The following is a 14453-nucleotide window of genomic DNA, read 5'->3' on the forward strand; positions in this document are numbered from 1 at the left end:
AAGGTAATTTAACTACAAAAACAAAATGTACAAAATAGTATCGAGTTTTTATTTACTAACAAAAGTTTGGTATAACTAGGTGCTGTTCTTACTTGGTGCTTGTAAAAATAAACTCCTAATCCTCAGAAAGTTTAATAGCCATTTGTCCATCTTTAACTTTCACCCATCAACAAAAAATATTCTTTTGATTAGGAATACTATACCATTTTGGTAATGTACCTTCTTCTCTTTTATCAGTGTTTATTAGATATATAAAAATTGATGTATACTGTTTTTATCGCCTTTTTTTTAATTTTTGATACGATTTTTTATAACGCCATTTGCAACTTGCAAAGGCGTGGATTACAATGTTGCCACTAACAGATTTTTTTTTTTGGTGGATAGTCATATTTCTTTAGAAATAAGTTATTGTAAATTTAAGTGGCGATTTTAGTAGAATTTGCTACATTATTATTTTTTGTTTTTTGGAAAACATTGTATAGTATAATCATTATTTGGGTAAATATCCAAACTAGTGAAACCATGGCAACCATCACTTACATTAACGTCATAAGTCTTTTGCTATGTCATACCCCCACCTAACGTGACTAGTAGCGCCTCCGCCATTACGAACGGATGGGCCCATGCAAATCACTCTCCCCACCCGTCCTATTCCACTTACGCTACTATTGGGTATATATTGTGTAGTTGGCTTTGAATATTCGAAACATTTGTAAAAACCCTAACTATTTTATTTGAATCTTTAAAACGCAACCCTATGCTATTCATACATAATTTCTACTTAATATCTATCTAATATTACAATCTAAACTCTGTTTACTGAATTTGTATATATATATATATATATATATATATATATATATATATATATATATATATATATATATATATATATATATATATATATATATATATATATATATATATATATATATATAGAAAAGTTGGTAATGGCATCGACTCCATTGAAATATATACGAATTATGCAAAATATATAAATTTCTATACCATTTACAATTGGATAGATTTTAATATCATTAAGGTGCAATTTAATATTGTTTAGTTAATTATTAATTAATTTTAATACATTTTGGTTGTATTTAAACTTAAACAGATTAGATAAAACTAAATTATTATATTTGCTTTTGAACATCAAATAATAATTTTAAATTGCTAATTTAAAATGGGTCAATTAATTTGATAAGCGTTAAAATATTTCTAAACGAATATACGTGATTATTAATAATTTGTTATTTTAAATTCTGAATAATACACTGTACATTTTTGTCCATTGATCATTTGTTATAATTGAAATATTAAATGTGTTTTTCATTAACCGTCACTCTAACTGTAAGAGTTAATTATACAACAAGTGTACAAAGTAACGTAGAAAAAAGATAAAAAAAAGGAACTTGCATTGACGTTCTCGTTGGACCAATTTACTTTGCCTATAATACATACTTCTTACACGAGTTATGTCTAATATTTTTCGTACGCTTATGGAAAAGCCAAAAACTGTTGTAGTTTGGTGGCACTAAGTATAAGACAACAAAAAGCGTAGTTATATTCACCAATTAATTACAACTATCGATTAGTAATGAGAAAATCAGGCAGATTTACCATCTGCAGAAAATCTTACAGAAAAGGTTGAGAATAATAAGCAACTTAAATATTTATGTATTATCGTTATAAATAATATTTTTTGATAATAGATTTTACAAAAATTTATTTTTTATTAGAAAATCAAATCTACAGTTTTTTAAGATAAGAATGAAATGACGTCACACAATGATCAGGTGCATCGTTGCCAAACTATTTTTCCATTTCTTATATTCTTCTTAAACACATATAAGCTAACTTTTCATTTTCTTCTTTTAAAAACAAGTTGGTCACTTTTGATTTACAGATTGTAAATAACCTAACTTTTCGTTGTTTTCTTTTAACACTTGTGTTAAATTGTTAAGTTAAGTTGTAAATTTTTAACTATAAATAATTTATACCCATCTTTTATAACTAATGTTGTACATCTTCCTATAAATGAAGTTTTATATGGCACAAATTTATGGTTCCAATTATTTTTAACACAAAAATGATTAGGACGTTATCATAAGAAAACAAAGATTTTTGGAATTGATAAATGGGCCATCAATAAGTATGGATACAAATTGTGGAACTTGCAAGAAGATTCAAGCATAGAAACAGATTATTCTTTGTAACTGTTGTTACCAGTTCAAGTTACAACAAAATAACACCATTAAGATTATTAAAACAATGACCAGTTATATTTTTCTGCAGTGATTGTAATCTCTTTAAACAAATTCCATTTATAAAGTAGAAATTAATTAGCAGCACCTTAAATATCAAGAATTTAAACTAGAAAAAGAACTTTGTTCGTGGAGCAAACACTGTATAACAAACAGAAGTTTATAATCAGTTTTGTCACTGCATTGGGTCTTGATTTCATGTTAATACAGTACTACCGCAGCATTAAAAAATTAATTGGAAATTATTTGTAGACGAAGAAACATTATGTTTAGATATTTGAATATCATTGGAAGCTATTCATATTAATTTACTTCATAGAAAACTACAGTATTATGCACACCACACCAAAGTATAATGTATACTTGTTTAATTAATATAGAAGTTTCATTATTTAAAAATCCTTAATAATGTAAGAATTCTGTTAGTTATAGCTATTCTATATCAGTATACAAAATTATATAGATTTTCTAACTCACCTTATTATCTGAATCAAATACAAAAATAACTTTTTAATAAATATATATTACAGAAATGTACTTTTATTAGAACAAAATTGCAATCCCTTATAATTCTTTGTTCAATAAAATTAAAAGACTTCATCACTACTATCAATACAAAAATCGTCATCATCATCATGATCATCATCTTCTGATAAATCAATAACTACAGGGCTAATGTCTTCACAATCAAAAACAATTTCTCTATCTCACTAGCGCTGTATCTCAGATTCTGTATTTTTTACTGTTTTTGACCATACTTCTGGTGTAATTTGGGCCAGAGATTCCTTTCACATTGCTAAAGACTTTGCAGTAGAACTGCCATTTGTGCCAACATGATCAGAGTAATACCGTTTACTTATTCCCCATATATGCTCAATTGCATTAAAAATACAATGGTATAGAGAAAGTCGAAGATCTCTATGCCCATATTGTTCAGCCATTCTATCTACTTGATATATTGGTTCTGGTTTATTCCTATAAGCAATGAAATATTAAAAGTATATCCAGTTGCACAAATTTAATTAAAAACATACCTCTGGACCAGTTCAAGCAGTTGAGATTTTAACATTCTTTGTTCGTGTGCAATATTGTTATTTTCCAACCACTCTTTCATTTCAGATTTTTTTTTTCAAACAGATGTAGGAGCTTTATTAATTATTGTGCTATGATATGGAGCATTATCCATTATAATAATTGATAGTCCCTCTAAATTATTCAACAGCTGATGTTCAAACCATTGCAAAAAGTTATGACGATTCATTTCTCCATGGTGGTCGCAGTTCTATATTTTGGATGAAAAAACCAATTCAGCTCCCTGAATAAATCCCTTACAATTTTCTAAATGGAGAACAATGTATCTAAAAAATAGTTTAAATTACTAAATAAAATATATATCTAAAATATAATTTAAATTACCAAATATTATATAAATATTACAAGTATATTAAATAATATACAATTAGTTGTCTTGGCTATTATTGAAGGTAATGGTAAATGCTACAAACAATGTTCTTGTTTGTAGCATTCAAAAGAACGACTAATAGTACCATCTTAAAAATTCCATGTCTCGTCCAAGAAAACAAATGTGTAGTTTTGAACAGAAACATGTCTTTTAAAAACAATATTGGGTAACTCCATTAAACCACGTCGTGGATCATCTTTTTTATAACGAAAACCAATATTGCGTATAATTTTCCATAGAGAAATAAGACTACCAGTAAAAATATCCCTTTCTACTAATTTCGCTTCGTAGTATTTGTAATTTAACTTGTTTCTCTAAAATAATTATTTGTTTTAAAAATTATTAATATGCAAATTTGGCCAAAAACTTACTCTTTTTGTACATGTCATAAATAACGTTTTTAATAGTTATTTGATTGAATTCCTCTATATAAACAACTGGTTTTGTACGTTTTCTTTTTTGCTTTGGGCTTTATAATGGTTTACCCCTATTGACTTTTACTGTCGTTTTATTTACAAGGTACAGGCTTATATTTAACACAGCTGCTACTCTCTAAAAATAAAAATTTTCATATAACCTCACTTTTTAATTAAAATGAAATAGGATTGTTTAAAAATGTAAAATTAAATATTGCTCACAACATTTTATATCCCTATTTAAAAAGAAATAGATTAAATAATTACTTACATCCCTAACTGCTTCAAAAGGAAGTAATATAGGTTGATGATCACGTTCTGTCTCAAAGTATGAAATTAAAGAAATGACCATTTTCTGGGCACAACTTCCTAAAGCTTTAGGCATTTTTGAAAATTTATAAAGGTTTATTAGTTTTGAAAAGAACTTTTTTAGTTTAATTTACAGCAAAAATTAAAACGAAAAAAATAAATAACCAACACGCCCTAACCACAGAATATTTTTTCTATTCTGTGACCTAACCTCCACTACAGAACAAATCACAATTATTTTCTATTCTGTGCCTCCAAAGTTCACAAACACAATAACAAAAAGCCGTGAGAAATGCACTGGCAATAATGCAATATTTTGCCAACTGATAATTCACTAAAAGTCACTAGATTTATTAGAATCTATAGGGAGAGGGGCATAGGGAGTTTGCTGTATGGTTGGACATTTAAAAGTTACTAGAATGTCATAATTTTATTCTTATCGTAAAAAAACTATATACGTGTTAATTTTTCTTGAATTCTGCTTATTCTTTTCACAATTAGTTTTTCTCAAAAACATTACACATATATTTTACACAAATTAACTGTTATTAACGTTGTATAGTTATAAATTAAACTTATCGAATTAATTTGTATATTATATTATTTAACATTTATTTATATTCTTAATTTAACTATATTTATTTATAATATAATTATACACAGTTTATAACAAAATTTATTTAAAATATATATGTGATATTTTTCAGTCGAAAAAAGTAATTCTAAAAATAATAAGAATAATTCAAGAAAAATTAACAACATTTCAATACTTATAGATTTGATTTTCAAATAAAAACTTTATTTTCTCGTAAAATTTATTTTTAAAGGATATTATTTATAACTATAATACATAAACATTAATGTTACTTTTCTTTTTATAATCTCTTCTACTACTAATAATTGGAAGAAATAAGAAAAAATAAAATTTTGCAAAATTAATATTTATTTTAAATTATTTAACAGTTAAATAAACAATGTACAAATTAACTAATTGAATTTTTATTATACATGCAACGAGATACCTCAAATTAAAAAAAAAAGATTAATTTTCGTTTATTAGGACCCCAGATTTTGCGACTCTTATTTTGAATTAAAGAAATCAGTTTTTAAAATAGTAAAATCGAGAAATAAAAAAAAACACTGTTAACTCGGGTTCTAAGGATCGTAGTTGGTTTGTACCATTTTAGGCCTTTGTTGAAATTTACACTGTTTAAATTCATTAGCTAATAAATTATTTTGTAAAATATAATTTTTTACGGTATTTTCACTATTCTTATGGATTAACTAGGCTAATGGATTAGTCCACAATCAAAGGAAACCAACAGCACACACACTTGTGGAAAATTCCTGAGATTCACCGAGCAATAAAGCCCGTTTTAAAAGTTTTCCGATCTACTCGACATTGCTAGGAATGCACAAACGTAATAAACGATTAATTAATATATTCTATTGAAAAAAAAATCACCTTTAACCCGTCAAAACACATAAAAATGACTAGACTTAGGCAAATGCAAATTGCATATTTTGCATAAAATGTATAAAAAATGCAAAAATGTCAAATTTTGCATATTTTTATACAAGTGAGCATAAAGTGCATATCATTTGAAAATTTGGTGTTAACTATAAATTTTTAAATCCAAACTTAGATATTGAATGAAAATGCCAATATTTAATTTTGTTTTATAATCACTTGGTATTCAAATTCTTGGTATAGTAACTAATAAAACACAGCGGCTTATAGTTTTGTCAAGTTTTGTCCTGGAATTAAGGGTTTGTGTTTGCAGTTTATGTCTCTAGGTAAAAATTTTTATTTTGACGGTCAGTTTCACTAGGTTTCACTTTTTGTGAATAATTATTGTGCTTTGAAAATGGGAAAAATAAGCAATGTTTCAACTTCGATAAAACCTTACAAAGAAAACTATCTATGGATATGCTTAAAGTTTATTGCTCATGTTGTGGCAAAACCGTAAGTACATACGTATTATTTTTTATTTTATTTTAAAAATTTACACGGTGGTACAAACAAAAATTTTGGAGATTATGTTTAAGAAAAGTACCGACACAAGGCTAGTTCGCAATAAATCGGTGTATTTTTTTCTTTTTTCAAGCATTTTTTAAACTCCCTTCGATAAAAAATAGGATACCTATTTAAAATTCAAATCATTCAATAGTCTACTGAAAGGTCGCTTACATTTTTTTCTAACAATAGCATAGTTTGCTTTAATTTTGTTAAAAACAAAAACATATATTGGACTTAATTAATTAAGTGCTTTTATTTTATGCTTACAGTGTTTTTTCTTTAAATGTAAACAGAAAAGACCAAGAGCTTTTTGTAAATATTTGGAGGTTCTTCCTTCTTTCACAGCCATTTCTTGACATTTTCCAGATTACTACATCGATTTTTATTTGATTTAATTTAAATATTTTAATTGTTATGCAAAAATGGTTCATTATTAGTTTATTTCTAAAATCTTAAATTTCAAAAATTAGTACAACTATTGAATATTTATATTCTTTTTTAAATTTCATCTAAAAAAAAAATTCAAATAAATCAGCATGTCAGAACCGCGAAACATTTAGCTAAAAAATAAAAATCATATCCGGTGAAAAATATTAACCTTCAATGTCCAAGTGTTTCAGTCAAGTTCCAAAAAACAAACCAAACAAGAAACTTTTAATGAAGACTTGTGTCGTGCATTAGTATCTTCTAATATACCGCTTTCAAAATTAGCTAATGAAAACTTTAGTTCTTTTTTAAAAAAATATTGCAAACAAAACATTCCCAGTGAACTCTAATGGTAATTAATGCCAATTTGTTATACTCCTCAGTTATCCACAACATAAAATCCGAAATAGGTAATAATTACTTTTAAATATGTGTGGACGAGACCACCGATTCGTCAGAAAGATACATTGTGCACTTATTGATTGGTGTACTTAGTGATGAAACTTTTCCAAAATCGTATTTAATTTCCTGTAAGCAAGTGGAAAAAACCAACTCTCTAACAATATCACGGTTTCTATAAGAAGCATTAGCAAACTTTTTTTTCCTGCTACTGTGTCTAATGATAAATTATTGCTTATTTTATCTGATGCCGCTATATGGTAAAAGCAGGTCAAAATTTAAAAATATTTTATCCAAACTTAATACATGTCACTTGTTTAGCGCATGGAATAAACATAGTTGTGGAGGAAGTAAGAAAAAAATTTCCACTAGTTAACAGTTTAATAGCGAGCGTCAAAAAGTTATCCCTGAAATCACCTGTAAGAATACAGTGTTACATAGATATGCTTACTGCTGTTCCACTGCCACCGCAACCCATTTTAACACGTTGGGGAACATGGTTGGAAGCAGCTAATTTCTATGCTGATCATCTTGTTGATTTAAAAAAAATAATTAACCTTTTAACGGATGATAGTTGCCAATCTTTATTGGAAGCTAAGGAAGCCTTCCAAAATAACATCCTCTAACAGCAAGTGTCATTCATAAAATCAAATTATAGTTTTATCCAGAAAACTATAACTCAGTTAGAATCCTCCAAATTATCATTGTTAGAGAGTACAGTTTTAATAAAAGAATTTGAGTCATCGTGTCAAAACGTTAAAGGTACTATTGGAACGGAAATTTTTCAAAAATTTAAAGTAACCATGGAAAAAAATAGTGGTTACCAGGTTCTTTCTGAAGTGGTTCAGGTACTAGCTGGGACATTTTCCGAATCACTTAATTTAGAACCATCTATTATAGTAAATTTGAAAAATGCCCCAGTAACATCAGTTGATGTCAAAAGCAGTTTTTCTATTTGTAAATATATGTATTCAGGTAGAAGCCATAAGTTTTTATTAAAAAATTTTGAATATCATTTAATAATCTATTGTTACCACAATTCAAAATAATATTTAAATGTTAAAACAATTGTATATGTTATGTACTTATAATATTGTAAGTATTTTTGTAAATAAAAAGAATATTGTAAATATTTTTTATTACATGCATATTTTCTAGATAAATATGCATATTTTGCATAAAATACTGCATATTTTTGAATAAAATACTGCATATTTATGCGCATATTTCATAGTTTTTTATTTGCATATTTGCATAAGTCTAAAAATGACACTGCCAACAACTCTTTCAACTAACACAAATAACACTACGTAAGTTTAGGTCGTATTTAATTTGTAATACTGGGGCGATTTGTCGGTTTCTATATCTAGGCGCGGCATTTTTGGAAGTATATTCGCAGTAAGTACAATATGCTAAGGTATATTTGCGGTAAATGTAGCAGATACCGTTAAAACCCCATAGTATTTAACATTTTGCGCCAAATCACAAAATTCTGCATAACATTTAAATTGAAGACGGTAGACACCGCTAACAAAATTGTAAAATTGTATTTTTTTTTTAAATACAATGCTTCTATAGCTCCAAAGATAGAAAAACGAAAACAACGTTACTAGCTGCACTCGTATAATTAACTACTAAAGTTATAGCTACAGCAAGACACATTTAATATTTCCGTATTCTCCTTTTTTGGTTTGAAACATATTTACATGATAGTTGTTTTATATATTATAAAAGATCTCAACATAAAAGAATGTAATATTAATTAAAACTTCTTCATACATAAAATTTTATTCAAACAAATAATACAAATAAAAGTTGTGTTTTAGGAAGAAGAAATCATAAGCCAACTTACAAAAACATTTCAAACCTGTTTTAAATCACCAGAAGATCCAAATATAAAGTTTTCTTTGGCCTTTTCTAATCAAATAAGCGAAGATTGTGAAAACAATAGAGAAGCTGCTAGAAGAGCCGCCGTTTTATCGACAAAGTTTTACTTACGAATATTATGTAACGGTATAGAAGCATGTAAAACTAAATTTCTCAACATGACAGACGATTTTCTACTAAACATCGATGAAACTTTTTCATTACAATTAACGGATATACCAAAATTTTTAACTATAGAAATATACGCCCAACCAAAATCTTTGTTGAAGAAAAAAGTTTGCGAAATGAATATAAATATTCCTAATAAAAAAAGTGTCAGAAGGAATGCCAAAAATGTCTTCGAGAAAGTCGAAATTGTTCATTACAAACATGAAGGTGTGGGCAGCGGAATCGAATTAAAAAAGGTTATTGAACATCTAGATTTAAATTTACAGTATATTGAAAATTTCGAATTGAATACTTCGGGTATCTTGGAATATTCATTAGAATGGGAAAAAGCTAAAAAATTACAGGAAGATATTAGCATAAATGAGCAATTTAAAATTACGAATGAAGCAAACCATGAGCAGTTTGGTTTAGATAATAAAATGGATGAAAATAATTTAGATATAGATGAAGATTCTGGTGACCACAATACTAAAAGAAACCGACGAGATCGACGCACTAATAGGTAAGGCAGCATTTTTTGATCATATTTAATTTAAAAAATGTTTCCTTTGACTTAAAATTCTACAATATTGATTGTGATACAGTGCTAATTCAAAACTAATTTAAATATAAAATATAAACTAAAATTTTTTTTTATTTCAAAAATATGTCTCGACAGCTAATGGTCATTGACACAGGTATAATTTAAGTTCATGTTTACATGGTTAATACTTTACATTGGGTACAAGTTAGTTACAATACATTTTTTTAATACATTTTGTTTTAAATTAAATTGTATAACTTTGTGTTTTTTAAAAAGTTTATTACTTTTTTATAGTTGCTGCTCTTTGAGATAAGTATGTCTTTTAGGTTGTTACCAAGATTGTATTTTCTTCTGGTCGGTAGGAAGTTTTCATCATCATCACGTAGCGCTACAACCCTGGGTGGGTCTTGGCTGACTATACAACTTTTTTCCAATTTGTTCGGTCTTCTATCAACCTAGGGCCAAATGGAATGTTCATTTTTCGGAGATCTGCTTGGATGTTATCTCTCCATCGCATTCTGGGACGTCCGAGTGGTCATTTGCCTGTGGGAATTTCCTCCCATACCAGTTTTACAAGTCTCTCGTTATGCAGTCTGTGCACATGACCTGCCCATCTTAGTCGCTGTGATTTAATTTCTTGTACAATATCGGCGTCATTGTAGAGTGCTTTTAATTCGATATTGGTTCTGATCTTATACTGATTTGTGGTGATGTCATGGTGAGGTCCAAAAATTTTTTCAAGTATTTTTCGTTCAAAGCGTCTGAGCTTTTCTTCGTTTGCTCTGGTCATGGTCCACGTTTCGCATCCGTATGTTATTACAGGTCTGACGATGGATTTATAGATTTTTATCTTTGAACTTCTTGTAAGATTTTTTGATTTTATGAGCTTATCCAGTGCGAATAGACAGGGGTCTACAGATTGGATTCTGTCTTTTATTTCTTCAGTAACATCATTGTCAGCTGTGATTACGGCTCCCAGATACTTAAAACGTTGTACTCTTTCGAAATTAAAGGTGTTGACCGTCACATTTTGTCCTATTCTGTCTCTTCGTGTCGTTCTATTTATACACATATATTTCGTCTTCTCTTCATTAATCTTCAGTCCTACTTTACTTGTTGCTCCTTCCACCTTGTTGACGATGTCGTTCGTGGGTAGGATGGAGTCTCCAATGAGATCTATGTCATCTGCATATGCGAGTAATAGCTTGGGACCTTGAACCGATAGCAATTCTGTTTTTATTTCGGCCGACCTTATGGCTTTCTCTAATACCAGGTTAAAAAGTAGTGGAGATAACGCATCACCCTGTTTGAGTCCACTGTTGATTTAAAAGCTGCCAGACAGTTTATTATTTAAACGTACTTTAGATATTCCACCCTCCATACAGACTTTGGTCATCCGAATGAGTTTCTTTGGTATTGAGAACTCCGCCATGGCATTCCATACTTGGCTTCTTTCTACTCTATCATATGCCTGTCGAACATCTATGAAAAGATTGTGTATGGGTCTGTTATACTCCCATCCCTTTTCTAGAAATTGTCTCAGAGTGAATAGTTGATCTATTGTTGATCTGTTTGCCCTAAAACCGGCTTGATATTCGCCTAGGACATTTTCAGCATAAGGGATTAGTCTACTAAGATTGATGTTTAAGAGGATTTTATATGCCGTGTGTTTAGGAGTGAAATTCCTCTATAATTCGCGCATTTTGTTTTATCCCCTCTTTGTGGATGGGCACTATTATCTTTTCCTTCCATCGTGCTGGTATCCTTTCTTCTAACCATATGTACGTTATTAGCTGGTGGATTTGGCGATGTAGTGCGTCTCCCCCATATTTCAGAACTTCTGCTGGTATCTCGTCCATACCCCGCGCCTTGTGATTTTTCAGCTTATTTAAGGTCTTTTGGGTTTCTTTAAAGGAGGAATTTTTGACGGGCATGTCCGCTGTGATATAGATCTCTTCTTTGTGCTGTTCTTCCTGTATGGTGTTTAGAAGGTCCCTAAAATACTCTTTCCATTTTTCAGCTACTTCTTTACCGTCGATTATCATACGGTCTTAATTGTCTCTCAGTGTATGGATGGAATTGGTTCTATGTCCTCTTTTCTCAGAGGAAATTGCTTTATAAAATTCTCTGAAGTCTGGTTTTGGTCGGTCTCTCTCCATAGCTTCATATTTTTGTTGTTCATGGTTTCTTTTGTTTGTGCGTATTATTTTTCTTGTTTCTTTTCGGTAGTCGTCATATTCCTTTTTACTTTGGTCTGTTTGCAGTTGTATCCCAGTCTTCCTTACTGTTTGTCTTTTTTTTAGCTGTTTTCGACATTCCTCGTCATACCATGTTTTTGCATTCTTCTGCCTACTCCTTCCAAAGATCTAGGAATTGTTGATAGTCAAGAAGTACATGTGTTACGGAAGTCGTGATGTTGCAGTACTGGCACAAAATCTGATTACTGGAATTCATCAGGTGTCCACGTGTAAGGCGTGTGTGCCCTATTCTCAATCTTCTAATGATAGATTTGTCCTTTCTTTTTATTGGTGGAAGTTGGTGGTAGAAAATGTTTGGTTGTAGACCGCTTTACTTGGTATTGATCCTTTTCCAATGATCATTCCACAGGTCCATTATTTTATGTTTGAGTATTTTTTTAGATCTGGTGATGTTTGAGTGTTTGTTGTTACGTTAAAAGAACATGCTTGTTTTGCTGCTTGATCGGCTTTCTTTTTCGTTACCTGGAGTGCCAACGTGTGATGGGACTCACATTATTGTTACTGTAATTCCATTGGAAGACGATTACATATACTCTGAATTTCATAAACTATTGGGTGGATAGAATGTACGTTTCTTATGGACTGCATGGAGGATAGAGAGTCCGTACAGATTGCTATAGTTTTATCATCGTTAAGTAGAGTTTTCACTGCTTGTAGTATTCCATATAGTTAAGCAGTATAAATACTGTAATTTCTGGAGAGTCGAAACAAGTTGACCGTGGTTGTAGTGGTTGTAACAGCGCAGCCAATACCTTCTTCAATCTTAAATGCGTCTGAATAAAGAATCTTGTTAAAGTTGCATTGCTGTAGTATTTCATAGAATCTTTGTTTCATAATGGAAGGTGATATTTCATTCTTATTATATTTGGATAACTTGATATTGAAATTTGGAAGTTTACATATCCATGGAGCAGTTTGAGGGACCGTGAAAGGGCTGGTCGACAACAGATTGATACCTAAATAAGCAATTAACATCTGTATAGTGGACGGTACCATTCTAGGATTATTAGTAACTGGTAATTGTCTATTACCGATGAAGTTTCTTGTGGGATTTGTGGGTTTTGTTGAAACTCTAGCGAAATAGAGCAGTAGAAGTTGTTGTCGTCTTAGATGAAGCGAAGGTTCAAAACATTCTACATAAATGCTTTCCACCGGACTATCGGTATGTAGTTCTGATATGGTGATAACTGTGGTTGTGTATTTCTGTAAAGTTTGTTTCTTGTAAACAAATAAAATCAGGATTGGTTTGGGAAATAAGTTGTTGTATGCGTGCCAGGCGAGGATAGAATCCATCGCAGTTCTATTGAATAATTATGAATTTGTTAATAAGAGGATTTTTGAGATGCCTGTGAGTTTTGAGATGTGTCAGAGATGTACTCATTTTCAGTTGTTTCGTGTGAGAAGTCAAGATTGGGTAATTTTGTAGAATCTTCCATTAAGAATTCGGTTTTGCCCTTAAATTTTTTTATAAGACGAGTTAGTTTATTTTTGGTTGATTTCTCATTAAGGTTGGGATAGATTTGGTATAACGTAGAAATAAGTAATTTGATGTCTGGTGTGAATTTTAATGCTTCTGCGTATGGATCGCTACTACCGTAAGAGTTTTCAAGAAGGGTAATTATGTTATCTGCTGAGATTATGAATATTTGTGGAGTTCCTTTATAAAGTTCGTGTATGATTGTTTTTCCCATTTCGGATAGGGTTGAGTCACAATTTGACCGTTTAAGTTTTTTCTTGCTTTGTGGTTTCGAAAACCCGGAATGGATATTAGTTTGTTCACTATGAGCAGATTCTTTGGTTATGCTAGTTCTGTCGCCAGGAGAAGAAAGTTCTGAGTGTGTGCATTTATAGTGTGTTTGTGTATCTGTCACATGTTGACTTGGTTGTTCTAATGATTAGGTCTTATTTAAGGATGTTAGTCGTATATTATTGACTGGAAGAGATATCTCTGTTGGTGTGAAAGGTGCAGAGTTGATTTCTGGGCTTTTTTCAGTAGACGTAAATTCGGCCCTAAAAGGAGATGAAACAATTGTCTGGTCAGAAGAGGTACTTTCTGGTATATTTGTGCAATTTGAAGCGACATACCCTGATCTTTTACAGACGAAACATTTCATTTTGTCAGTAGAAAGGAAGATACAGTTTTCATTATCTTCGAAAGAGAGCACAAACTAGGCTTGAAGCTCAAAAGTTTCGGAAGGCGGAAACACATAAACTTGTCTTCTAAAGCTAAGAATATGTGAGAATTCCTCCCTCGGAATGCCTGCTTTAAGAAATGATATTGGGGAAGCAATTTTTAGACCTAGGCTTTTAACAGCGGTTTC

General features: G+C 30.2%; 1 protein-coding gene across 2 annotated transcripts in view; it reads left to right on the plus strand.

Annotated features, from left to right (window-relative positions):
• The window catches only part of Cc2d2a (Coiled-coil and C2 domain containing 2A), a 104852-nt gene that overhangs the window by 43181 nt on the left and 47218 nt on the right, over positions 1–14453 (plus strand). For both annotated transcript variants that reach the window (XM_072526847.1, XM_072526849.1), the window contains exon 7: positions 9123–9853. In XM_072526847.1, coding sequence (XP_072382948.1) covers positions 9123–9853 — 731 coding nt within the window. The remainder of the gene's footprint in view (positions 1–9122; positions 9854–14453) is intronic.

Source organism: Diabrotica undecimpunctata, chromosome 3, assembly GCF_040954645.1.
Source record: "Diabrotica undecimpunctata isolate CICGRU chromosome 3, icDiaUnde3, whole genome shotgun sequence".
NCBI lineage: Eukaryota > Metazoa > Arthropoda > Insecta > Coleoptera > Chrysomelidae > Diabrotica > Diabrotica undecimpunctata.